Source organism: Juglans microcarpa x Juglans regia, chromosome 6S (assembly GCF_004785595.1).
Source record: "Juglans microcarpa x Juglans regia isolate MS1-56 chromosome 6S, Jm3101_v1.0, whole genome shotgun sequence".
Taxonomy (NCBI): Eukaryota; Viridiplantae; Streptophyta; class Magnoliopsida; order Fagales; family Juglandaceae; genus Juglans; species Juglans microcarpa x Juglans regia.
In genome coordinates this window covers 17,548,041-17,575,955 of record NC_054605.1, presented here as the reverse complement: position 1 = coordinate 17,575,955, position 27,915 = coordinate 17,548,041, and the positions used below count along the sequence as shown (strand labels likewise).

The 27,915-nt window shown below is 33.8% G+C and overlaps 3 protein-coding genes and 1 pseudogene across 4 annotated transcripts; all 4 read left to right on the top strand.

Moving 5' to 3' along the window:
• Nucleotides 1-312: 312 nt before the first annotated feature.
• Nucleotides 313-7,864, top strand: LOC121237236 (putative anthocyanidin reductase). 2 transcript variants are annotated; one of them, XM_041133870.1, is made up of 6 exons: nucleotides 313-531; nucleotides 726-895; nucleotides 990-1,202; nucleotides 1,602-1,981; nucleotides 2,080-2,239; nucleotides 7,827-7,864. In XM_041133870.1, the coding sequence occupies exons 1-5, from the start codon at nucleotides 414-416 to the stop codon at nucleotides 2,219-2,221; spliced, it is 1,023 nt and encodes a 340-aa protein (XP_040989804.1). In that variant the 5' UTR covers nucleotides 313-413; the 3' UTR covers nucleotides 2,222-2,239; nucleotides 7,827-7,864. The 2 variants fall into 2 exon arrangements, with proteins under 2 accessions (XP_040989804.1, XP_040989806.1); XM_041133872.1 differs by lacking the exon at nucleotides 313-531 and adding an exon at nucleotides 571-604.
• Nucleotides 7,865-8,107: 243 nt separating this feature from the next.
• LOC121237238 (protein SEH1) lies at nucleotides 8,108-23,547 on the top strand. Its single transcript, XM_041133874.1, has 9 exons — nucleotides 8,108-8,170; nucleotides 18,601-18,762; nucleotides 19,552-19,663; nucleotides 19,911-20,011; nucleotides 20,754-20,831; nucleotides 21,458-21,613; nucleotides 22,084-22,196; nucleotides 22,532-22,658; nucleotides 23,287-23,547. Exons 2-9 carry the CDS (start codon nucleotides 18,601-18,603, stop codon nucleotides 23,416-23,418), a joined length of 981 nt encoding a protein of 326 aa, XP_040989808.1. The 5' UTR covers nucleotides 8,108-8,170; the 3' UTR covers nucleotides 23,419-23,547.
• Nucleotides 8,168-11,232, top strand: LOC121237239 (annotated as a pseudogene).
• Nucleotides 12,977-22,344, top strand: LOC121237237 (putative anthocyanidin reductase). Its single transcript, XM_041133873.1, has 7 exons — nucleotides 12,977-13,204; nucleotides 13,399-13,568; nucleotides 13,663-13,875; nucleotides 14,370-14,749; nucleotides 14,848-15,008; nucleotides 16,369-16,379; nucleotides 22,333-22,344. Exons 1-5 carry the CDS (start codon nucleotides 13,087-13,089, stop codon nucleotides 14,987-14,989), a joined length of 1,023 nt encoding a protein of 340 aa, XP_040989807.1. The 5' UTR covers nucleotides 12,977-13,086; the 3' UTR covers nucleotides 14,990-15,008; nucleotides 16,369-16,379; nucleotides 22,333-22,344.
• Nucleotides 23,548-27,915: the final 4,368 nt, after the last annotated feature.

Below are 27,915 nucleotides of genomic sequence, written 5' to 3'. Positions count from 1 at the left end.
AAATATTATTTTTATTTTAATATTTAAAAAAATTAAAATAATTATATAACATGATCTACTCGACCAAACCAGGTCAGCCACGCGTGTCCCTTTTTCAAACCAGTTTGCTGGTATACCGTTCAGTATTTTTTTTAATATATTTAAATATATTTAAAAATAAAAAATATGTCAATATATTTAAAATTATTTTCTTAATAATTTTATTTTTTTTAACAACGGTCAACAAGATAACCAAACTAGAGCAGCGAAGAACCTTTTCCCTTATAAGTAGTAAATGTGTGGTAGAGTACTAACCTATAGCTACCCATATCGAATTCTCCCTCATAGTCATAGCGCCGAAACCATCTCTCGGGAAAAGAGAAAAGAAACGACCCAGTAGAGTCTGCGCCGCAGGAGGTGCCGTTTAACTTCAGATGGAGAACAGTTACAGTAGAGTCTGCGTCACGGGAGGTTCTGGATATGTTGGTTCTTGGCTTGTCAAAACGCTTCTGGAGAAGGGTCATACAGTACATGCAACGCTGAGGAACTTGGGTCTCTCTCTCTCTCTCTCTCTGATTTTGGGGGCATGTTTAGCTGATCTCTCGCATGGCGTTTGATTTAAGAAGTGCTAGCTAGGTCTTGTAAAAATTAGCATAAATTATTAGATTTATTTTACAAAAAAATGCTTTATAATTGTACGTACCATGTGAACCAAAAAGTATTTCTCATTAAACGTAAAACTACAGGCGACACTTCCAAAGTAGATCTACTGAAGTCCTTCCCCAACGCAAGCAGCGGATTAGTGTTATTTGAAGCTGATATTTACAATCCCCCTGAGTTTGAATTAGCCATTAAAGGCTGCGAATATGTTTTTCATGTGGCCACCCCGATGCTACACAACGCTCAAAGCTCCCAGGTCTGTCCATTTCCAAAGACATCCTTAGTTTTCCCACACAAATGTTTGAGTGGATTTTGGTAATTAACTAACAGCTGGGTTGCGGGAAATACAGTACAAGGATACTGCCGAAGCTGCTGTTGCTGCTGTCCGGATCATCGCCGATTCCTGTATTCGATCACAAACAGTCAAGCGACTCATCTACACTGCCTCTGTCATGGCTTCGTCACCATTGACAGAAGACGGAGTTTCTTTTAAATCATGCATGGATGAATCGTGTTGGACACCTCTTGATGTGTCATTCTCTTATGCCGATGATTTTACACTGGTATATACTTCATCTATTGCTCTTACCATATGGGTAATATTAGAAGGTCTATAATTGTAAAAACACCGTTTATCTCAAAAGTTTAAGTTAATAAAAAGAGGTACGTAGTTTTTATTATTTATTTTATATCTTAATACTTCTCTCTCGTATGAGTCAGATTCTCTTAATAGGTGGTTTAATACATGAAATATTTAATTAAATTGAATATAATGTAGAGTCAAGATTTGAACTTAAAACTTCTGATGTGATGCTATATGAACTTGTCTAAAAAACTTAACCCAATCAAGTTTTATGTTTTAGATTTTTCTGGTGTAATAGTTAATAGAGATAGTCCAACTGTTTGCTTTATGAAGATCTTGGAACAGTAATGGCCTGATTTCTTTTGATCTGGGGTTGTAGGCATACACAAAATCCAAGATATTAGCAGAGAAAGAGGTGCTGAAGTATAATGAATACGATAATGGCAGGCTCCAAGTTGTAACACTTGTTTGTGCCCTAGTGGGAGGAGAAGCTCTTCTTCCACAGCTACCTGGAAGTGTGGAAACTATTCTTTCACCACTCACTGAAAAACTGTTCTTTTCAAAAGCATTGAAGTTTCTGCAAGAACTTTTGGGTTCAATTGCTCTTGTACACATTGAAGATGTTTGTCGAGCTCATATCTTCTGCATGGAAAAACCATTGATGAAAGGTAGATTCCTCTGTGCTGCTGCCAATCCAACCATCAGAGAAATTGCAATTTACTTTCAAGAAAAGTTTGCGGAAAACCAGATAGCAAAAGAGTAAGAGTCTTCATTCAAGATTTTATTGCCAATCTTTCTTTTCCTTTTTTATTTTATTGCCAATCTGTTCCCTTCAGCTAACTGATATTTTATTTCAGATTCATGGAAGGAACAACTAATAATGGGGTCGGTTGTGATTTTACAAGACTAATAAAAATGGGTTTTGAGTACAAATACGACAAGAACAAGATATTATATGACAGTGTGGCAAGTGGAGAGCGATTTGGAGCTCTAATCTAATGTCTATTCGTTCATATCACTACAAGAAATAAGGCAGATGAAAGTGTGGCAAGTGGAAACGATTTGGAGCGATTTGTGGCGATCTTAAAATTACTGAAAAATGACTGATTTCTTGTAGTGTGTGCTTGAGGAACGGTCTAAAATGTTTGTAATGTTTTTCGTTAATTATTTATGTCTATCTCTGTGACAAAATTCTGGGTGCTTCTTCTGCATTCGATGTAGTAGTGATTGAAGAAATCATTGTCTTTCATGCGTTAATCGACATAAGAAATTCATGAAATAAAAGTGCTCATGCATGTTGTAAAGACACTTGCACGCGCGTTATCTTTTTTTAAATTGATTTATGAGATAATAAATATAAATAAAAATAACAACCATGCCTAAAGAATTTTGTCCATACTTTGTCGTTTGGATTCGAAAATGAGTTGAGATAAGTTGAGATAGATTGTGAATAGTAGTGAGATAAGTTATGAATAGTAGTGAGATTTGTGAGTTAAAATTAATAAATAGTAATAAATAGTAATGAGATGAGTTGAGATAAGTTGAGATGAGTTGAGATGGATTGCGAATACAAACCTCTCTAAATGGTCATTTGCCCCTTTCCATTAAAATAAAATTCTTTGAAATTATAAAGTAAAAATAAAAAAACTTAATATTAGAAAAATAAAAAGCAATAAAAACTTAAAAAGAACACAGTAACATTTGAAAAACCAAAAAACTTAAAATAGAAAATAAGCTTAAATTTGTTTAGCAACTGTAGCTCTTCAAACAAAGCATTCACATTTTATTTAAAAGTTATCTTTTTCTATTTTAACTATTCATCTTTTCAAAACTTCCTACACCTCACTTCCTATTTTTTATCTATTCTATTAAAATAATATTTTAATATTATTTTTTCTTTTACTTTTCTTTCCAATCAATTACTCACTAATAAAATATTAACATAAATAAGTTTGGGAAAGCTACAGTTGTTGAACAAATTTAGGGAACAATTGTTGAAAGCTTAAACTTATTTCTTATTCAAAAAATTTATGTGCAGTCACTTTTATATATTATTTGTGCATTCTAATAATATGATTGACTACATCACTTTTTTTAATATAAAATAACTATTTTAACCAATCACATCAGTAGAGTGCTCAAATAGTATATAAAAATGACTGTATATAGCATAACTCTTTCTTATTTTAGACAGCTGGATGTGGGACGATTTTTTACAAAAGTTATTATTCATTGTATTTTAGCAACTTGAGGCTTATACAGATCCGGATGCTACTGCTCTTATGTTAATATTTTATCAGTAAAAAGTTAAGATTGTAAATCAAAGTGAGAGAAAAAATAATAAATGAAGAGTAGAGAAATATTATTTTAATAAAATAAAGAAAGAAAAGAAAGTGAGATGTAGTAGGTTTTGGAAATAAGTTAAAATATAGAAAAATGATTTTTGACTAAAATTTAGAAAAAATTTTAATCATCCAGATGTAGATGCTCTAATATGCAATTACCATCACCTAGAGCCACCTAAGAAACTACCGTTGCAAAATGAGAGCCATCAAATTTATAAAAGAGAAATCAAATTGTTTTCATGGAATAATCCACTTTTATAAAATATCAGTGGGAGACTTGTACATGCATGGCTCTCATACTTGTGCGATACTTGTATACATCAATAGTGATGTGTATATATATATAGATTATTCCATGAAAAAAATTTGAAAATATTTTGAAAAACTCACCTTTTTTATAAAAGACTTGTGTGAACTTATGCATTTGAAACTTGTCTCCTAACCTTACTTGTGTGTGTGTGTGTATATATATATATATATATATATATATATATATATATTTCATTGAAATGCAGTCATTTTATTCTATCAATTCTTTTTTATATAACATAAATAATCATTAACATCATAACATATCACATATAATTTACTACAAGAAAATTACTTATTTGTGGCCAGCTATTTCATATGATAATGACTATTTTCTGTTCAAATGAGTTTGTTTTCGTCGTAAATAGTCATTATCGTCACAAATACTCGTTTTTCTTGTAATGAAAATAGTCATTATCATCGTAAACAATTTGAAAAAATTTTGAAAAACTCACCTTTTTTATAAAAGACTTGTGTGAACTTATGCATTTGAAACTTGTCTCCTAACCTTACTTGTGTGTGTGTGTGTGTATATATATATATATATATATTTCATTGAAATGCAGTCATTTTATTCTATCAATTCTTTTTTATATAACATAAATAATCATTACCATCATAACATATCACATATAATTTACTACAAGAAAATTACTTATTTGTGGCCAGCTATTTCATATGATAATGACTATTTTCTGTTCAAATGAGTTTGTTTTCGTCGTAAATAGTCATTATCGTCACAAATGCTCGTTTTTCTTGTAGTGAAAATTTTGTCAAGCCAAATAGCCTGTGCAACACACATTGGAACAACTTCCCACCTAAGGGTGCAAATGGTCCGGATCGGTCCGATTCAGTCCAGTCGGTCCGACTTAATTTTTTTTTAAATAATTAATAAAAAAAATTATTTAAAATACTAAATTATTTTAAGTGACTTACTAATGTGGATTAAGTAACAAACTCAATAAAAAAATATTTTATATGGTCAATGATAATAAATTAGATAAAAATTATACTATTAATTTATATAATTACTATATAATTCACTAATTGATATTATATATTAGTTAATTCATAGAATATTTACAAGTGTTAATAACATATTTAAAATTTTATATTGTTAATAGTGATAGGTTAGATGAAGATATATATAAAATATTGTTAATTTATAGAATATTAACAAGTATTAATAACATATTTAAAATTTTATATTGTTAATTGTACAATTATTATATAAAAAAATATAAAAAATATATATTTTTTATTTTTCATTCGGTCCGGTTCGGTCTGAAAAAACCCTGGACCATGGACCGGACCGAAACTTTTCGGACCTCTAAAATGTGGACCGAGACCGACCGAACCAAGTCTCGGTCTGGTCTGGTCCGGACCGAAACGGTCGGTCTGTTCGGTTCGACCGGACCGTTTATCACCCCTATTCCCACCACATCTCAATATCTTCAACCTTTCAAGCATAGCATGCAAGTTGATGTGCAACCTCATTTCCTATTCTTTGTACATGTTGAACCTTAAACTCAGTAAAGAGATGTAACATATTCTTCACTTCTGTCAACAGATTTTTAAGACTTGAAGAAAAAAACACCCACCTCGCCCTCACCATCAACATGCTATCACTTTCAAGAATTAATTTTGAAAATTCCAAATGGGCTCAAAGCTGCAAACCTCTGAACATTACAAGTAGCCCAATGGTGTCAAGGTTGAACACTTCATTCTCGATTTTACTAGCAGCCATCACTACTTTACCATTATTATCTCTTAGAATAGTTCCCACTCTAGCCTTATGGAGATAAAAAAAACATTGCATCATCCACATTGAGTTTAAAATAACCAGCATATGGGGGTATCCAACAACATATTTTTTCTGCTTTTAAAGTTAGGAATAATATCGAATCCTCGTGAACTTTCTGTAAAAAAAGAGCATAGTCAATAAACTGTGTGGGTTCCAAATAAAGATGCTCATCTACCATCTTATTTCTTCTATATCATAAAGCCCAAGCTAATAAGACGAAAGTAGTGAGATCATTTATGATTTATGTCTTCTTTAATCAGTAAGAGCAGAGCTATATTCTTGATAGATATATCATCTTCCAAATCCTTCATAGATGAAATATGGTTATACCAAACTTCTCTAATAGCAGTACAATAAATTAAAACATGTTTTAGATCTTTTTCCTCAGATTTGCTTTTGCAAGAAGCCCTTCCCTACAAGCTCTCCATAAAATATTCTGATTTTACAAATATTCTGATTTTGTTAGGAATCTTCATCCTCCAAATCTCTTTCCATAACTGATTATGATCATGAGCATTTGAGCTCTCACATTTATCTCGTGTGGAAATTACTTCGAAGAATCTATAAGCACTTTTAATGCTAAAGGTGTCATTCTTTTCATGTTTCCATATCCATGCATCTGCATGCTCTCCATGATAGATAACTATTTTCAAATTATCAGCAGCCACCCTTTGATTGAATAGAACTCTAACTTTATTTACATTCTACCACATCGAATTTCTGTCAATAAGAGATGCCACCCTTTCTTCGCTATTGTTCTCTACAGTCATTCTCATCTCCTTATATAGAGCCTGGTGCCCAGGAATCCATACATCTTCCTATATTTTTAGTGAGGATCCATTCCCAATTCGTCATTGACAGCCTTGAAATAATAAATGCTTTGCTTCCCGAGTTCCTCTCCATGCATATGATGGATTAGTGCCTAATTTTGATTCAAAATATTTGATGTAACAAAGTATCTTCTTGTTGTAACATTCTCCAGCATTGTTTTGCCAAAAGAGCAGTGTTAAAAGTTCCCAAATCTCGGAAACCCAAACCACCTGTGAACTTTGATTCACACATATACTCCCAACTAATTTAGTGAATTTTTCTCTCATTTGCTTTGTGACCCCACCAAAAGTGACGCATCATATTTTTCAACTTAGTACATAAGCTAATAGGAATGTTGAAACAGCTAATTGCATAAGTTAGAATAGCTAATGTCACTGCCTTAATAAGAACTTATATACCTCATTGAGACAATAGCTTTTCCTTCTAGTACCGCAACTTTCTCCAAACTTTTTGTTTAATCTCAGTAAAAGCTTGTGTTTTTTATCTGCCAACAACAGGTGTTAACCCAAGGTGTTTTTCATACTGCTGAATACTACTAACACTCCACATAGCCATAATATCACTTTTGACTTCCTCTGTAACATTTCTACTAAAAATCATAGTAGTTTTCTCCTTATTAATTTTCTGGTTTGAGGCTAATTCATACTTCTTTAGCAAGATCTGGATATTGTTGCTGGTATGCTCATCTGGCTTATAGAAAATGACACTATCATCTGGGAATAGTAGATGATTCAATCTTGAAGCTCCCCTACAAATTCGTACTCCCATCATAGAGCCACTTGATTCAACTACTTTCAAAAGATCTATGAGGCCCTCATTACATAATAGAAATATGTAAAGAGATAGTGGATCCCTTACCTTAAACCTCCACTAGGAATTATAGAATCAGTAGGCATACCATTAATCAACATTGAAAAAGATACTGATTTAACAAACTTCATGATAAGTTGGACCAATCTACTTGCAAAGCCCGTCTTCTGCAGCATTCTCTCCAAAAAATCTCATTCTAATTTGTTGCAGATTTTACTTATGTCTAACTTCAAGGACATATACCCCTTCTTCCCCTCTCTCTCTCATGCTTTAGGTAATGAACTAACTCGTAAGCCACCAACACATGTTATTCTATCAATTTTATTTAGCCATTGTAGCATGAATATTTGGTAGGTTGATTGAAAGAAAAATGATAGGTCGATGCCCTATCACGCAATGCCACGCCACTACAACAGGTGGTTTTATAGATATTATAAGAGATCATGTGATAAAATATAAATATAACTTCGGGAAAAAAACTTTCATATTTTGGGATTATATATTTTGTTAGAGTAATGATACGCACAATTTTTTCTAAAATTATTTTTCTTTGAAAATAAAAGTATTTTTATAAATTAATATTATTTATAAATTATTTTATAAAAATATCGATAATTTCAAATATGGTTTTGGTCGGGCATCATTTTTCTTTGGTTAGATGGAACGGAGCGCTCTTATGCGACAAGCCGTATGTGACTCTTATTAAGTTGTTGTGGTAGAAGTAAACCGTTCATTGCGTGAAACGCACCCGTTTTATCCATAGCAGTAACTCTTGGGAGTGCTTTTTGCGCGCCTCCCATGTCCCACTGATCTCCGAGAAAGGCTCCCGAGTTTGTAGAGAGTGCGGACATGGCGAAATCTTTGGTGACCCTTGAGAAAGGGACGGTCTGCTCGGCATGGAACTACTGCGGTCAGAGATTGGCCACTGGTTCCGGCGATGGAACCCTAGCTGTATTCGACTCGCAGAACCCAGCTTCTTCTTCTTCCTTTACCTGCACCCTGCACTTCCAAATCTAGGGTTCGTAATCCGCTCACTCTCATTTGTCTCTAATTTGTTCGTTTTTTATTCTTTTCCACGTTAATCCGGTTTTGATCCGTTGAAAATTATTTTCCTAGTCGGCTAATTACTTATTACAGGAAGTATGTTCTTTTCTTTTTTAGAAAGGAGGGCGTAGGCTGTTGTTGTTGCATGGGATTGGACCCTTAGTACTGGAATTGAGATTGTTCGAGCCGTTTGAAATGTAAATTTTAATTTTTCTATACAATAAAAGCTTGTACTTTGTGCTTTTGTTGGCTGAGTAGTTGCATTTGTTCTTGATTACATTAATCACACATTCAGAAAGCAAAGTTCCTCATAAGTTGAGGCGTATTTAATCTTACTCACGTTGAGTAGACTATGCTTGAGTGTAATGCGAGTCAGTCTTGGGTAATTAATACTTGGATGTAAGAGCGCTTTGTTGTCATTTTTTTTTTCTACTTACCAAAAAAAAAAAAAAAAGAAGCATTTTGTTGTCATTTTCTTCCGAGTTAAAGTTAAGATATTAATAAGTGTATTTTACCGATCAAAAAGAAGAGGGGCAATTGTTAGATATACACCCCAGAAGAGGAATTAGGTTCTACTATGCTTAGAATAAGCCATGTAAGTGCAATTTGGATGATAATACAGTTCATATTGCTAAAACCACCCACTGGATTTACCAGATGCTTTGCTTGTCTTTTGCAAGCGTGCATTCCTATCTATGGTGCGTGTATGTAGCTTCACTAGTTTGCCATCTGAGAACTTGGCTTACTGAAATTAAGTTTCTTTGGTAACTCTTGATGTCCATGACTTATCTCACTGAACCTTTTGCAGGTACACGAGGACAGCATTGTCAAGGTTGTTTGGGTTCCTCCAGAATATGGCAATGCAGTAGCATGCATTTGCACTGATGGAGCTGTTTCATTGTGCGAGGAGGTTAAAGAAGGTGTTCTTAGATTTCATTTTCTTTTTTTGACCTACTGTGGTGGTTGTCATGCCAGGACTACATGTTGAATATATAACTAGAAAGTGCAATAAAGGCTATAGTTATTATGCTTGACCAAAAATTTAAAAAAATCAATTTATTTTTGGGATTTGCTTCTGCCAGTTCTTTGTTTCCATCTATTAGAGTAAAATCTAGAACTCATCTGGTAATTTTTTTTGCCTGCCTTTACCTTTAGATGCGCAACCTCTTCAATGGAAGCTGTGCAAAAGCTTTAAAAGCAATTCAGCTAAAGTGTTGGATAGCCAATTTGGAATCTCTCTGAGAAGTCTGAAAATGGTGAGCGTCAACACTGTTGCAGCTTTTCTTTATTCCTAAATTAATTGTCTATAATGTTAAAGCTTGATCCAAATGGCTGATGATGGTTGCATAGTTGTAATTTGATTAGTTTCATTAGATTTTGAAAATATCTTATTACTTATAAAAAAAATTCCTATTTAACACGTAGGAACTATCAGTGCTATGTGAGCATGAAATACTATGGCTGTTGAATATCAATGTCATATTAAAAATCAGCAACTGTTGTTTGGCTATGCCTATTTACTTGGAATAAAATTTCTTATTACCTATAAAAAAAAAAAAAAAAAATTCAGCAACCGTTGTGACTAAGTGGGATATTTATTTTTGTTGTCTCATGTCGACTGTCTCCCATTACTTTGTAGAATCATATCTGATTTCGATGATTATTTACATTGTTTGAATGTACAATATAGGTTGCTGCATATTCAGATGGCCATGTGAAAGTCTATGAGCTCCTGGATTGCTTGGAGCTGAAGAAGTGGCAACTTCAGGTGATGATCTTATTCAATTCAACTACTATTTTTATTATTCACAGTTCACGATGTTAAAAAATTGCTGACAATTTGAAGTTTTGTGCATTCTGAAACAGAAAAACCAAGGTCTTCTTGCATGTGTCATATTTTTATTTCTTCATTTTTAGTCTTCTTTTCTCGTTTTCCAGTCATCAAATCCTTGCTTTCTCTAGGTTGTTGTATGTGACTTTTAAATTTCAAACTGCCTCTTCTTTATTTCTTTCTTTTCCCCCACTTGTTTCTCCCCTTTTTGATGCAAGAGGAGATGAAATTTATATGAAAAATCTCTAGCAACTAATATAACAATTGATGCAAAGTTTGTTACTTTTTAGGTTTTCTTGTTTATAATCTAGTTTTTCTGGGTGACAGAGAAGAAAATGAAGATCAATAATCTCATTGTGTTGTGGATTTGGCTCGATTTTTGCCCCTATGTTGACTCAGATGCCAGGCTAACACTCTGGCAAAGATTCACGCCTGGTGGTTAGAAGCCATTGTTTGAAGGTCTTAGGCTGGGCTTAGAAAAGTATTTTGTTCTACTTGGGTTATATTTTGACATTTGATAACTTTTTGAAGACCATCCTTTTATTGTCACCGTCATGCCCTTTTCTCCAGGCTGAATTTCAGAATGTGATTGAGTCAGTCTTTACATTCAGCAAGGCTTTGTGCTTATCTGCATCTATTTCTTGGAAACCACAAGGAGGGGAAAGCCAGGAATCAAGTTTCGTTTTGGGTTTCAATTCGGATACACCACAACTTAATTCCTCCAAGGTATTCTTTGTGCTTTCCGCTTATTCATTTCATGTGCTCTGTGTATGATTAATTAGTAGGCACAGCTTTTTCAACTCTTAACATTATGCTTGAAGCATCTTACTTGATTGTCTTGGATTGTACATGTCAGACTTAAATTATAGTTGAAGCCTTACTCACTGAGTCACTAGGGATATTTTTAACCTTATATTTTAGTATTTGTGACAATGCAATGATTTTATCATCCCATCAACACAGCAACAGGAGTAGGTTTTTCTTTTGCTTCTAGTATGATTTTGGTATAACACTGTAACTTGACCCCCACCCCATCCCCCACCCTCCAAAGAAAAAGCGAAAGCATTTATGTGACATTAGGTTGAAGAAGACTAAAGTGCACTTCGGTTTCAGTTTTCAAGAGACACATAACAAAATCAAATAGGCCTTTATTAGTTGAAATTCTATTAATGGATTAAATCGAACCAATTGTAATCATCTGTGGTGGTTGTTTTTTATTATTCTTTTTAGAAAAATTCTATTCATATCTCCGCATACCACACTTTTTTTTTTCCCTCTTACTAAATATGTAGTGTATGGATAAAATATAAGAATTCAATCAGTTTAAGAATAATAAAATCAAAATAAGTATGGTGTGGAGATGATGAATAGTAAAGTTAAGCCTTTTGATTTGTATAAGATGTCATAATAAGCATTACTCGGGGCGGGGCGGGGCGGGGCGGTGGGGGTGGTTGGGTTTACATATTTTTTAAACATCTTTATCCATGTTTAAAAAAAAAAAAAATACCAATTCATTAATAAACACAAGTTTTTTTTTTTTTAAATAAATAAGTAAGTATCGGTCGGCTTGGGTCCAAGACTCCAAATCATCCGTCCCCAGCATTTTCCTTTTATTTCCTTTTATTTTATTTTTGTCTTGTTTTGGCTTTGCCTCGACGGAGCAAAAGAGCTGCCGCCCACGGGTAGTCTTGGCGCTTAAATGACATAAAAGTAGGTACATTTGAGTGAACTAATTAGGGTGATGCTACGCCAAGAATCCTCTCCGAAAAGCCAACAAGTTTTTTTATTTTTTTTTTCAAACATTTTTTTACACTTTAAATATTTTTAGAAAATAAAAAAAATTCACAAACTCATTAAAAAAAAATTTCTTAACTATTAAGTTAAAAAAAAATCAATACAAAAAATATTACTCGGTGTAAAACAATCAAAAGAAGGATTGAAAGTGTACGGCTTCATACCGACCATGATTCATCTCTTAATAAAATAGTTAATGAATAATAAAAAAATAATAATAAATAATTTATAAATAATAATCTATTATTTATAAATAATAATAATAAACTGGTTAATAAAACAGTAAACTATCTCACCAAACAAACAAGCTAAATAATATAGTCCAAGTACTCGTTTGGTTATATAGATGAGATAAAAGTTAAAAATTAAATAAAATATTATTAAAATATTAATTTATAATATTATTTTTATTTTAAGATTTAAAAAAATTAAATCATTTATTATATTTTTTATGAAAAATCTAAAAAAATTATAATAATAATATAAAATGAGATCTAAACCAAACCAGGTCAGCCAAACAGCTGTATTTTCTAATGAGAATTGATACACAACACATTTTTATGATACATTTCACAACAATATTATAAGATAAAAGTATTTTTATAAGTAATGTTATTTTTATAAAATGTTTTATAAAAGTATCTCTTATTTAACATATTATTATAAAATATATTATGAAAAATGTTGTGTATAAATATTTGGAAAATGATAGTGTTACTACTCTCTTACTATGTATTTACTATCTTTTTTGTATTTAATTTTTTTTTAATTTTTAATTTTACTTAATAATTAAGAAAGTGACTATTAATAAAATTATATAATTTTTTTAATTTTTTCTTAATAATTAAAGATGTTAAAAAAATAGTTAAAAGATGAAAAAATCAATACACTACAAATTATAAATAGATAGTAACTCATCACTACCCTAAATATTTTCCTTTACCAATTCCACCTATGAATACGATCTCAAGACGCACGCATCTGCTTTATCGAATTCTCTCTCTCATAGTCAAAGTGACGAAACTCTCTCGGGAAAAGAGAAAGGAAACGACCCAGAAGAGTCTGCGCCGCAGGATCAGGTGTCTTTTAACTTCAGATGGAGAACAGTTACAGTAGAGTCTGCGTCACGGGAGGTTCTGGATATGTTGGTTCTTGGCTTGTCAAAACGCTTCTGGAGAAGGGTCATACAGTACATGCAACTCTGAGGAACTTGGGTCTCTCTCTTTCTTTCTCTCTGATTTTGGGGGCATGTTTAGCCGACCTCTTGCATGGCGTTTGATTTAAGAAGTGCTAGCTATGTCTTGCAAAAATTAGCATAAATTATTAGATTTATTTTATAAAAAAATGCTTTATAATTGTACGTACCATGTGAACCAAAAAGTATTTCTCATTTAACGTAAAATTACAGGCGACACATCCAAAGTAGATCTCCTGAAGTCCTTCCCCAACGCAAGCAGCGGATTAGTGTTATTTGAAGCTGATATTTACAATCCCCCTGAGTTTGAATTAGCCATTAAAGGCTGCGAATATGTTTTTCATGTGGCCACCCCGATGCTACACAACGCTCAAAGCTCCCAGGTCTGTCCATTTCCAAAGACATCCTTAGTTTTCCCTCACAAATGTTTGAGTGGATTTTGGTAATTAACTAACAGCTGGGTTGCGGGAAATACAGTACAAGGATACTGCCGAAGCTGCTGTTGCTGCTGTCCGGATCATCGCCGATTCCTGTATTCGATCACAAACAGTCAAGCGACTCATCTACACTGCCTCTGTCATGGCTTCGTCACCATTGACAGAAGACGGAGTTTCTTTTAAATCATGCATGGATGAATCGTGTTGGACACCTCTTGATGTGTCATTCTCTTATGCCGATGATTTTACACTGGTATATCCTTCTTCTATTGCTCTTATCGTATGGGTAATGTTAGAAGGTCTATAATTGTGAAATCACAATTTATTCCAAAAGTTTAAGATGATAAAAAGACGTAGATTTTATTATTTATTTTATTTTTTAACACTTCTCTCTTGTATGAGTCAGACTCTATCTTAATAGGTGGCCTAACACATTAAATATTTAATTAAATCGGATATAGTGTAGAGTTAAAATTTGAACTTAAAAACAAAAGTTCTGATACTACGCGAAATCGCCACTTATCTTAAAAATTTAAATCAATAGAAAAGATATAAATTTTATTATTTATTTTACATCTTAACAATAATAATGTATTATTATGAAATAAGACAATGTTATATGAAACTCAATCCAGTTTTATGTTCTAGATTTTTCTGGTGTAATAGTTAATAGAGATACTCCAACTGTTTGCTTTATGAAGATCTTGGAACAGTAATGGCCTGATTTCTTTTGATCTGGGGTTGTAGGCATACATAAAATCCAAGATATTAGCAGAGAAAGAGGTGCTGAAGTATAATGAATACGATAATGGCAGGCTCCAAGTTGTAACACTTGTCTGTGCCCTAGTGGGAGGAGAAGCTCTTCTTCCACAGCTACCTGGAAGTGTGGAAACTATTCTTTCACCACTCACTGAAAAACAGTTCTTTTCAAAAGCATTGAAGTTTCTGCAGGAACTTTTGGGTTCAATTGCTCTTGTACACATTGAAGATGTTTGTCGAGCTCATATCTTCTGCATGGAAAAACCATTGATGAAAGGTAGATTCCTCTGTGCTGCTGCCAATCCAACCATCAGAGAAATTGCAATTTACTTTCAAGAAAAGTTTGCGGAAAACCAGATAGCAAAAGAGTAAGAGTCTTCATTCAAGATTTTATTGCCAATCTTTCTTTCCCTTTTTTATTTTATTGCCAATCTGTTCCCTTCAGCTAACTGATATTTTATTTCAGATTCATGGAAGGACCAACTAATAATGGGGTCGGTTGCGATTTTACAAAACTGATAAAAATGGGTTTTGAGTACAAATACGACAAGAACAAGATATTAGATGAAAGTGTGGCAAGTGGAGAGCGATTCGGAGCTCTAATCTAATGTCTATTCGTTCATGTCAGTACAAGAAATAAGGCAGATGAAAGTGTGGCAAGTGGAAACGATTTGGAGCGATTTGTGGCGATCTTAAAATTGCTGGAAAATGACTGATTTCTTGTAGCGTTCTTGAGGAAGTACTGCAGTCTAAAAAGCTTCTAATGTTTTCGTTAATTATTTATGTCTATCTCTGTGACAAAATTCTGGGTGCTTCTTCTGCATTCGATGTAGCAGTGATTGAAGAAATCATTGGCTTTCACGCGTTAATCGACATAAGAAATTCATATCGGTTATGCGATTCTAACCTTTCTCCTTCAAATGATGTATAAGTTGAAATTAAGCTGCATCTAATTTCTTCGAGACCCAAAATGTGGAAAATCATATATATTGTACGTAGTATCCTTAAAGTTGTTATCTTTTTTTAAATTGATTTATGAGATAATAAATATAAATAAAAATAACAACTATGCCTTAGGAATTTTGTCCGTGCATGTGTCTAAATGGTCATTTGCCCCTTTCCATTAAAATAAAATTATTTGAAATTATAAAGTAAAAATAAAAAACTTAATATTAGAAAAATAAAAAGCAACAAAAACTTAAAAAGAACACAGTAACATTTGAAAAAACAAGTTTAGCAACTGTAGCTCTGCAAACAGAGCATCCACAGATGATCAAATTCTTCTCTAAATTTTATTTAAAAATTATCTTTTTCTATTTTAATTACTCATCTTTTCAAAACTTTCTACATCTTACTTTCTATTTTTTCTCTATTCTATTAAAATAACATTTCTTTATTCTTTATTCTTTTACTTTTCTTTACAATCAACTACTTACTAATAAAATATTAATATAAATAAGTTTGGGAAAGCTACAGTTGTTTTGTAGTAAGTTTTGGAAAGATGAGTAATTAAAATATAGAAAAATGACTTTTGGCTAAAATTTAGAGAAAATTTTAATCATCCAAATGTAGATGTTCTAAGATACAATTATCATTGATCACCTAGGACCACTTAGACTCTTGCAAAATGAGAGCCATCAATTATATATATAAGAGAAACAAAATTAAGAAACTATATACATATATATATATATATATATATCAATAATGAATATATACAAGTATCGCAAAAGTATGATTGCCATGTACAAGTCTCCCACATATATTTTATAAAAGTGGACTCTTCCCCGAAAAAATATGAAAAATTCACTTTTTTATAAAAGATTTGTGTGAGTATGTGCATTTGGAACTTATCCCCTGACCTTACTCGTATGTGTATATATAAATATAAATATATATATTTCATTGAAATACAGCCATTTTATTATATCAATTTGTTTTTTTTTTTTTTTTTTTATAACAGAAATAATCATTAACATCATAACAGATTACATATAAGTTTTGTCAAGCCAAATAGCCTGTGCAACACACATTGTAACAACTTCCCACCACATCTCAATATCTTCAACCTTTCAAATATAGCATGCAAGTTGATGTGCAGCCTTATTACCCATTCTTGGTACATGTTGAACCTTAAACTCAGTAAAGAGAGGTAACATATTCTACACTTCTGTCAATTGATTCTCAAGACTTGAAAAAGAAATACCCACCTCTTGTAAAGCCCTCACCATCAACATGCTATCACTTTCAAGAATTAATTTTGAAAATCCCAAATGGGCACAAAGCTGTAAACCTCTGAACATTGTAAGTAGCCCAATGGTGTCAAGGTTGAACAATTCATTCTCAATTTTACTAGCAGCCATCACTACTTTACCATTCTCATATCTTAGAATAGCTTCCACTCCAGCCTTATGGGGATAAAAAAAAAACATTGCATCATCCACATTGAGTTTAAAATAATCAGTAGGTGGGGGTCTCCAACAGCATATTTTCTCTGCTTTTGAAGTTGCGAATAATATCAAATCCTCGTGAACTTTTTGTAAAGAAAGAGCATGGTCAATAACCTATGTGGGTTCCAAATAGAGATGCTCATCTACCGTCTTGTTTCTCCTATACCATAAGGCCCAAGCTATTAAGATGAAAGTAGTGAGATCATTTATATCTCCTTTATTCAGTAAGAGCAGAGCTATATTCTTGATAGACATATCATCTTCCAAATCCTTCATAGCAGAAATATGGTTATACCAAACTTCTCTAATAGCAATACATGAATAAATTAAAACATGTTTTATATCTTCTGGACTATGTTGGCAGAACATACATGTAGGTTCAACCTCCACTCTCTTTTTCCTTAGATTTGCTCTTGTAGGAAGCCCTTCTCTACAAGCTCTCCATGCAAATATTCTAATTTGTTAGGAATCTTCATCCTCCAAATCTCTTTCCATAATTGATTATGATCATGAGCATTTGAGGTCTCACATTTATCTCATGTGAAAATTGTTATGAAGAATATATAAGTACTGTTAATACTAAAGGTGCTATTCTTTCATGTTTCCATATCCATGTATCTGCATGCTCTCTAGGATATATAATTATTTTTAGAATATCAGCAGCCACCCTTGGATTGAATAGAACTCTAACTTTTTCTACATTCCACCACATCGAATTTTTGTCAATAAAGGATGACACCCTTTCTACGCTATTGTTTTCCACAATCATTCTCATCTCCTTATATAAAGTCTGGTGCCCAGGAATCCATACATCTTCCCATATATTTACTGAGGATCCATTCCCAATTTGTTATTGACAACCTTGAAATAATAAATGCTTTGCTTCCCAAATTCCTCTCCACGCATATGATGGATTAGTGCCTAATTTTGATAAAAAAACTGACATTTGGAAAGTACCTTACTTTATATATTTGATACAACAAAGTATCTTCTTGTTGTAAATTCTCCAGCCTTGTTTTGCCAAAATAGCAGTGTTAAAATTTCTCAAATCTTAGAAACCCAAACCACCTCTGAACTTTTATTCACACATGTGGTCCCAACTAATCCAATGAATTGTTCTCTCATTTGCTCTGTGACCTCACCAAAAGTGAGCCATCATATTTTCCAACTCAGTATATAGGCTAATAGGTAATTTGAAACAGCTCATTGCATAAGTTAGAATAGTTAATGCCATTGCCTTAATAAGAACTTATCTCCCTCCTCGAGACGAGTTTTTCCTTCCAGCAACTTTCTCCAAACTTTTTGTTTAATCTCATCAAAAGCTTGTGTTTTTGATCTACCAACAACAGGTGGTATACTAAGTTATTTTTCATATTGTTGAATACCACTAACACCCTACGTAGCCATAATATCACTTTTGACTTCCTTTGTAACATTTCTACTAAAAATTATAGCAGTTTTCACCTTATTAATTTTATGGCCTGAGCATAATTCATACTTCCTTTATAAATTAATATTATTTATAAATTCTTTTATAAAAATATCGACCATTTCAAATATGGTTGGTCGGGCATCATTTTTCTTTGGTTAGATGGAACGGAGCGCTCTTATGCGACAAGCCGTTTGTGACTATGATTGTGGTAGAAATAAACCGTTCATTGCATGAAACGCACCCGTTTTATCCATAGCCGTAACCCATAGCAGTGCCTTTAGCGCGCCTCCCATATCCCACTCTCCGAGAAAGGCTCCCGAGTTTGTAGAGTGCGGACATGGCGAAATCTTTGGTGACCCTTGAGAAAGGGACGGTCTGCTCGGCATGGAACTACTGCGGTCAGAGATTGGCCACTGGTTCCGGCGATGGAACCCTAGCTGTATTCGACTCGCAGGACCCAGCTTCTTCTTCTTCCTTTACCTGCACTTCCAAATCTAGGGTTCGTAATCCGCTCACTCTCATTTGTCCCTAATTTGTTTGTTTTTTATTCTTTTCCACGTTAACATGGTTTTGATCCGTTGAAAATTATTTTCCTAGTCGGCTAATTACTTATTAGTTATTACAGTAAGTATGTTCTTTTCTTTTTTAGAAAGGAGGGCGTAGGCTGTTGTTGTTGCATGGGATTGGACCCTTAGTACTGGAATTGAGATTGTTCGAGCCGTGTGAAATATAAATTTTAATTTTTCTATACATTAAAAGCTTGCACTTTGTGCTTTTGTTGGCTGAGTAGTTGAATTTGTTCTTGATTACATAAATCACACATACAGAAAGCTAACTTCCGCATAAGTTGAGGCGTATTTAATCTTACTCACGTTGAGTAGACTATGCTTGAGTGTAATTCGAGTCAGTCTTGGGTAATTGATACTTGGATGTAAGAGCATTTTGTTATCATTTTCGTCCGAGTTAAAGTTAATATATTAAGAAGTGTATTTTACCGATCAAAAAGATGTGGGGCAATTGTTAGATATACACCCCAGAAGAGGAATTAGGTTCTACTATGCTTAGAATAAGCCATGTAAGTGCAGTTTGGATGATATCACAGTTCATATTGCTAAAACCACCCACTGGATTTACCTGATGCTTTGCTTGTATTTTGCAAGCGTGCATTCCTATCTATGGTGCCTGTACGTAGCTTCACTAGTTTGCCATCTGAGAACTTGGCTTGCTGAAATTAAGTTTCTATGGTAACTCTTGATATCCATGACTTATCTCACTGAACCTTTTGCAGGCACACGAGGACAGCATTGTCAAGGTTGTTTGGGTTCCTCCAGAATATGGCGATGCAGTAGCATGCATTTGCACTGATGGAACTGTGTCATTGTGGGAGGAGGTTAAAGAAGGTGTTCTTAGATTTCATTTTCTTTTTTGACCTACCGTGGTGGTTTTCATGCCAGGACTACATGTTGAATATATAACTAGAAAGTGCAATAAAGGCTATAGTTATTATGCTTGACCAAGAATTTAAAAAAAAGAACAATTTATTTTTTGGATTTGCTTCAGCCTTAACTTTTGGTTCTTTTGTTTCCATCTATTAGAGTAAAATCTAGAACTCATCTGGTAATTTTTTCGCCTGCCTTAACCTTTTAGATGCGCAACCTCCTCAATGGAAGCTGTGCGAAAGCTTTAAAAGCAATTCAGCTAAAGTGTTGGATATCCAATTTGGAATCTCTCTGAGAAGTCTGAAAATGGTGAGCGTCAACACCGTTGCAGCCTTTCTTTATTCCTAAATTAATTGTCTATAATGTTAAAGCTTGATCCAAATGGCTGATGATGGTTGCATGGTTGTCATTTGATTAATTTCATTGGATTTTGATGTATATGGAATCAATTTCTATTTAACATGTTGTAGGAGCTATTAGTGCTATGTGAGCATGAAATACTATGGCTGTTGAATATCAATGTCATATTAAATCAGCAACACCAAGGGGTTGGCCCAAGTGGTGAAGGCCTTGATCTTGGGGTATCACTCATTTCAAGGTCCAAGGTTCAACACCTCATGGGTGCAAACAATCCTTTGGGGCTACACCTCCTGGTGAAAAGCATTTAACCAGTTCCGTATAGGGAAACGTCTGAGGGTGCGGTGCACGGGACCGTGGTTTACTCTGCAGGGGTGGGTCCGAATGGCCCTGCCTTGAAGAGGTTCCCCAACATTTATAAAAAAAAAAAAAAAAAAAAAAAAAAAAAAAAAAAAAAAAAAAAAAAAAAAAAAAAAAAAAAAAAAAAAAACAGCAGCCGTTGTTTGGCTATGCCTATTTACTTGGAATAAAATTTCTTATTACCTATACAAAAAAAAAAAAAAAAAAAATTCAGCAACTTTTGTGACTAAGTGGGATATTTATTTTTGTTGTCTCATGTCAACTGTCTCCCATTACTTTGTAGAATCATATCTGATTTCGATGATCATTTACATTTTTTGAATGTACAATATAGGTTGCTGCATATTCAGATGGCCATGTGAAAGTCTATGAGCTCCTGGATTGCTTGGAGCTGAAGAATTGGCAACTTCAGGTGATCTTCTTATTTAATTCAACTACTATTTTTATTTTTCACGGTTCACGTTGTTAAAAAATTGCTGACGATTTGAAGTTTTGTGCATTCTGAAAAACCAAGGTCTTCTTGCATGTGTCATTTTTATTTCTTCATTTTTAGTCTTCTTTTCTTGTTTTCCAGTCATCAAATCCTTGCTTTCTCTAGGTTGATGTATGTGACTTTTAAATTTCAAACTGTCTCTTCTTTATTTTCTTTTTTTTCCCCACTTTTTTCTCCCCTTTTTGATGCAAGAGGAGATGAAATTTATATGAAAAATCTCTAGCAACTAATATAACAATTGATGCAAAGTTTGTTACTTTTTAGGTTTTCTTGTTTATAATCTAGTTTTTCTGGGTGACAAAGAAGAAAATGAAGATCAATAATCTCATTGTGTTGTGGATTTGGCTCGATTTTTCACCCCTATGCTGACTCAGATGCCAGGCTAACACTCTGGTAAAGATTCACGCCTGGTGGTTAGAAGCCATTGTTTGAAGGTCTTAGGTTGGGCTTAGAAAAGTATTTTTTTCTGCTTGGGCTATATTTTGACATTTGATAACTTTTTGAAGACCATCCTTTTATTGTCACCGTCATGCCCTTTTCTCCAGGCTGAATTTCAGAATGTGATTGAGTCAGTCTTTACATTCAGCAAGGCTTTGTGCTTATCTGCATCTATTTCTTGGAAACCACAAGGAGGGGAAAGCCAGGAATCAAGTTTCGTTTTGGGTTTCAATTCGGATACACCACAACTTAATTCCTCCAAGGTATACTTCATACTTTCTGCTTATTCATTTCATGTGCTCTGTGTATGATTAATTACTTGATTGTCTTGGATTGTACATGTCAGACTTAAATTATAGTTGAAGCCTAACTCACTGAGTCACTAGGGATGCTTTTAACCCTGATATTTTAGTAGTTGTGACAATGCAATGATTTTATCATCCCATCAACACAGCAACAGGAGTAGGTTTTTCTTTTGCTTCTAGTATGATTTTGGTATAACACTGTAACTTGACTCCCACCCCATCCCCCACCTTCCAAAGAAAAAGCAAAAGCATTTATGTGACATTAGGTTCAAGAAGACTAAAGTGCACCTCGGTTTCAGTTTTCAAGAGATACATCACAAAATCAAATAGGCCTTTATTAGTTGAAATTCTGTGGAATATCAGTGTGTATAAAGTGGATGAATTGTCAACATTACTTTGATTGTGAATCACAACTTAGATTCCCACAGGTATGGGAATTTGACCCGGCCCACCAAAGATGGCTTCCAGTTGCAGAGTTGGCGTTGCCTGGGGACAAAGGTGATCAGGTTTATGCTGTTGCATGGGCACCAAACATTGGCAGGTAATTCTAATTTGTGATGGAACTGCATATTGTTGTTAGCAGGCTGAACTTACTGATATTGCCTGCTCTGCAGATATATTGATTGTGACTGTTACCAAATTTATTTGAGATTACTGAATGTGAGAACAAGGGAAAGTTCAAACAAATTGGTCCTAGATTGTCTTAACCTGATGCTGCTAGTATTTTATTGGTACTGGTGTTTACTTTGTTTTGTTTGATGATTTCTGTTGTATTATATTTGAATTCTGTCGTATTATATCTTTTTTTTATAAAAGTGTCTTTCTTATAAAAAAAATTATTCTGTTTGACGATGTTATGGCATAATTCCTTTCCAGACCATATGAAGTAATAGCTGTTGCAACTCACAAGGGAATTTCAATATGGCATCTTGGATTGGACCCTGACCTAGATGGAAGGCTCTCTGTGGAAAAAGTTGCTCTGCTCTCCAGTCATAAAGGCGAGGTAATAATAGCATCACTTTGACCTTTTTAGGGAAAAAGACATTTTGCAGCACCATCCAACCATTGGGCGTTTTACAATTTGCACCACAAACCACTGAAACTGATACACTTACCCTCCCACTATAAAAAAAACGAAAACATTTGTCCAATTTTAGCCATTAAAATGAACTACATCACCTATTTTTCATCCATCTTATAATGACCATATTTGGAGAGGGTGATATATGTATGTTTTTGGTGGTTGGAGAGTTCAATGTGTTTTGGTAATTTGGGTTATAAACTATAAAGTGCAAACTGCTTGATATTTGGATGGTGCAAATTGTATTTTTACTTCTTTTTTATTTAATTCCATGACCACATGCAATACTAGGGGCTCATGGCGGTGTTGGACATAACAGCATCATATCCTTGTCCCGGTTCACATAATTTGGCACAGCTTTGTACCTATGAAAAAGATGATTACAATGATTTTAATTACCGAGCCTTCCCAAAAAGGGGTGAAAAATGTGAATGATGTTACAAAGCAAAAGATGTAAAATTATACAAGTCCTAGGACGGTTGGTTGGGCCATATTTTGTCTATAGAGAAGAGGTGATAGCTTGTTGATCTCTGTTCAATTGCGTGATTAGGTGTGGCAGATGGAATGGGACATGAGTGGAATGACCTTGGCAACCACCGGAAGTGATGGGGCGGTGCGGTTGTGGCAGTCTAATTTGAATGGCGCTTGGATGGAACAGGCTGCATTTGAACCCACTTCTTAGCCCCACCAGTGTGTTATCTTTGACTTCCTTCATGTTGTAGTCGCTATTTCCTGTATTTATTATCAAGAAATCAGTCCTGCCAACAAGAAACAGTTAAGAAATCAGAATTACAAATCCATGGTTTCCCTCTTTTGTTTTGAACTTGTATTTTCTCCTGAGAACTAGTAGTAGTTGGAGACAAAAGGCTCCAGGACCGAAGTACTAACAGACAGTGGACAGTCAGGTATCCACTGAGGCCTGTTTAGATTGAGAAGTGATCTCAATTCATCTTATTTTATCTCATCATTATAATTTTTTTAAATTTTCACACAAAATATAGTAAGTAATTCAATTTTTTCAAATTTAAAAACAATAATAATATTAAAAATTAATATTTTAATAATATTTTATTTAATTCATTTAAGACTCTCTCTCTTAATTCAACGGGGGCCAAATGGAATTAAGGGTGCTGGGAAAAACAATTAAGGTTAGAATGGATTAGATTGAACTAGTCGTAATCATCTGTAGTGGTTTTTTATTATTCTTTTTAGAAAAATTTTATTCATATATCCACATATCACGGTTATTTATTTTTTTTTTCTCACTAAATGTGTAGTGTATAGATAATGAATATAAGAATTTAATTAATTTAAGAATAATAAAATAAAAATAAATATAATGTGTGATGTGTAGAAATGATAAATAGTAAAGTTGAGCCTTTTAATATGCATAAGATTATATCTGTTTTGAGTCTTATAATCAGCGGTACTCTCAGGGGGGTTTCGAAAAATGTGAATGACGTTACAAAGCCAAAGATGTAAAATTATGTAAGTCCTAGGACGGCTGGTTGGGACAAGCTATCACTTTTTTTATAAAGGTTATAACTTGTTGATTTCTGCTCAATAGCGTGATTACATGTGGCAGATGTAATGGGACACGGTCACATGTGTATAATGTCCTTGGCAACCACCAGAAATATTGGGGCGGTATGATTGTGGGCTTTTAATTTGCAAAAACTCTGGGCGCAATCGGTTCGTGCAAGCGCCATGCAAACGGCACTGACGTGAAAAATTGAAAACGACGTCGTTTTCAATTTTTCATCGTTTTCAATTTTTCACGTTTTCACGTTTTCAATTTTCCATTTCTCAATTTCCCCCCGTTTTCTCCCTCATTCTATGTTTCGACTTCGATTCCCTCCATTTCTCTCTGATTCCTTTCTCTCTCTATCGTTTTCAATTTTCTATGTTTTCAATTTTCAATTTTCCATTTTCCCATTTCCCTCTTTTCTCCCTCCTTCTATGTTTCGACCCCGATTCCCTCTGTTTCTCTCTGATTCCTTTCTCTCTCTGTGTTGCTCTCTGTTTCTCACCCTAGCTCCAGTGCCCCTTCCATCATTCGTATCTATGTCGCGAGCTCCAGCTCCAGAAGCCCCTTCCTTCTGTCCTCTCTATGTCTCATTGCGGCGAAGCTCCAGTTGCCCCTTCCGTCATTGGTCTCACTCGAAGCCCTTCCATTTCCTTTCATTCCGAGTTCTCACATCCCTCGAAGATGACCCAGTAGACCTCCCTCCCTCCTAACCCTAACCCAGCTCATTTCCCTTCATCTCGAAACACTAACCCTAACCCTAACCCTAACTCGCCTCTTTCCCTCATCCGAAAACCCTAGTCCTAACCAACTAATTTCCCTTCATCCCGAAATTCTAATCCTAGAATAAGGTGATTAAGGAACAAGGAAGAGACTCGCCCCTGTCCGGTCTAGGTTGAAGGCAAGTGCACATCCTTTTCAATTCCTTCCATCATTATGTTTTTTTTTTTATTTTTTTTATTTTATGGAGTTTTTAGTTTAGAAAAATTATATTTGGCAATACGAGTTCACACTCACACAACATCACATATCAACACAAGAAAACATGTGAATGCAAAACTCTGATAATGTCTTTGATGTGCTTAGCCGTACATTCATGTGCAAAATCTACATATATGGAGTTGGGGTATGCTTTAATTTAATGAAATGGATCATTAGGTTTGTCGGATGTCTGCATGCACTTTCCCGTAATTAACCCAAGCATTTGATTATCATCATACAGACTCTAATGCCATGGCCTATACCCGATTATTATATATCTAGCTACTTTATTGAGAGACTTTAAAAAAGCAACTCTAATTCATTTCTGCCTTCTTTGCTGAGCAAAGTTTTGTGACGACCCATGTGATATACGAAATACCAATTTATATATAACCATCCTTTTTAGATGTTTAGAAATTATTGCTATTTTTGAATTTATCTGATATCATTTAATGTTATCTAAAAATGTCTATGTAAGTTTTCTTGCCAGTCGGGAAGCTTACCAAAGGTTGTTTGGTTTATCAGACAGTAGTTATTTTTATGCTTTTGTTCTTATTAATTCACTCGGATTGTTATCTTGTTTTAAACATTTTAAGAGCATGGTTGAAAGTGCATTCAATTATATTATAAAATGCTTGAAAACTTGATATGGCGGTGTCAAATGAAATGACAATAACTCAAAAAATGATGTATATTATTTATCTTAATTTTCAATAAGAATGGTTGATATGGGGCTTGAGTTTGGTGGGAGCATATATATATGGGGCTTGAGTTTGGTGGGAGCATATATATATATATATATATATATGGTTAACATGACACCACACCCAGGGAAGCTGTCTCAAACAACCGTTTGGTTTATCGAACAGTAGTTATTCTTATGCTTTTGTTCTTATTAATTCACTCGAATTGTTATCTTGTTTTAAACATTTTGAGAGCATGGTTGAAAGTGCATTCAATTCTAATATAAAATGCTTGAAAACTTGATATGGTGGTGTCAAATGAAATGACGATAACTTAAAAAATGATGGATATTATTTATCTTAATTTTCAATAAGAATGGTTGATATGGGGCTTGAGTTTGGTGGGAGCATATATATATATATGGTTGACATGACACCACGCCCCGGGAAGCTGTCTCAAACAACCGTTTGGTTTATCAGACAATAGTTATTCTTATGCTTTTGTTCCTATTAATTCACTCGGATAGTTATCTTGTTTTAAACATTTTAAGAGCATGGTTGAAAGTGCATTCAATTATAATATAAAATGCTTGAAAACTTGATATGGTAGTGTCAAATGAAATGATGATAACTCAAAAAATGATGGATATTATTTATCTTAATTTTCAATAAGAATGGTTGATATGGGGCTTGAGTTTGGTGGGAGCATATATATATATATGGTTGACATGACACCACACCTCGGGAAGCTGTCTCAAACAACTGTTTGGTTTATCAGACAGTAGTTATTCTTATGCTTTTGTTCTTATTAATTCACTCGGATTGTTATCTTGTTTTAAACATTTTAAGAGGATGGTTGAAAGTGAATTCAATTCTAATATAAAATACTTGAAAACTTGACATGGTGGTGTCAAATGAAATGACGATAACCCAAAAAATGATGGATATTATTTATCTTAATTTTCAATAAGAATGGTTGATATGGGGCTTGAGTTTGGTGGGAGCATATATATATGGGGCTTGAGTTTGGTGGGAGCATATATATATATATATATATATGGTTAACATGACACCACACCCAGGGAAGCTGTCTCAAACAACCGTTTGGTTTATCGAACAGTAGTTATTCTTATGCTTTTGTTCTTATTAATTCACTCGAATTGTTATCTTGTTTTAAACATTTTGAGAGCATGGTTGAAAGTGCATTCAATTCTAATATAAAATGCTTGAAAACTTGATATGGTGGTGTCAAATGAAATGACGATAACTTAAAAAATGATGGATATTATTTATCTTAATTTTCAATAAGAATGGTTGATATGGGGCTTGAGTTTGGTGGGAGCATATATATATATATGGTTGACATGACACCACGCCCCGGGAAGCTGTCTCAAACAACCGTTTGGTTTATCAGACAATAGTTATTCTTATGCTTTTGTTCCTATTAATTCACTCGGATAGTTATCTTGTTTTAAACATTTTAAGAGCATGGTTGAAAGTGCATTCAATTATAATATAAAATGCTTGAAAACTTGATATGGTAGTGTCAAATGAAATGATGATAACTCAAAAAATGATGGATATTATTTATCTTAATTTTCAATAAGAATGGTTGATATGGGGCTTGAGTTTGGTGGGAGCATATATATATATATGGTTGACATGACACCACACCTCGGGAAGCTGTCTCTTGAGTTAGGGGCTTGAGTTAGCCAATGACACCAGCAACATTAGCTAAAATTTAACATAATATCTTTATCTTGTAATTTCTGGTTGACTTCTTAAACATGATGATTTACTGAGAAAATTAGAGGATTAGAGTACGTGTCTTTTGATATGTGAGCCTTTCCATTGTGATTCTGGTTCATGTTAGAATGTCGTCATCATCACTGTCTTCTTCATCTTTTGGCAAACGTACTTTGGCATCTCCTTTGTGCTTCTGTGACGTTGAAGCTATATTGAGATACTCAAATACTTAGGCAAATCCTGG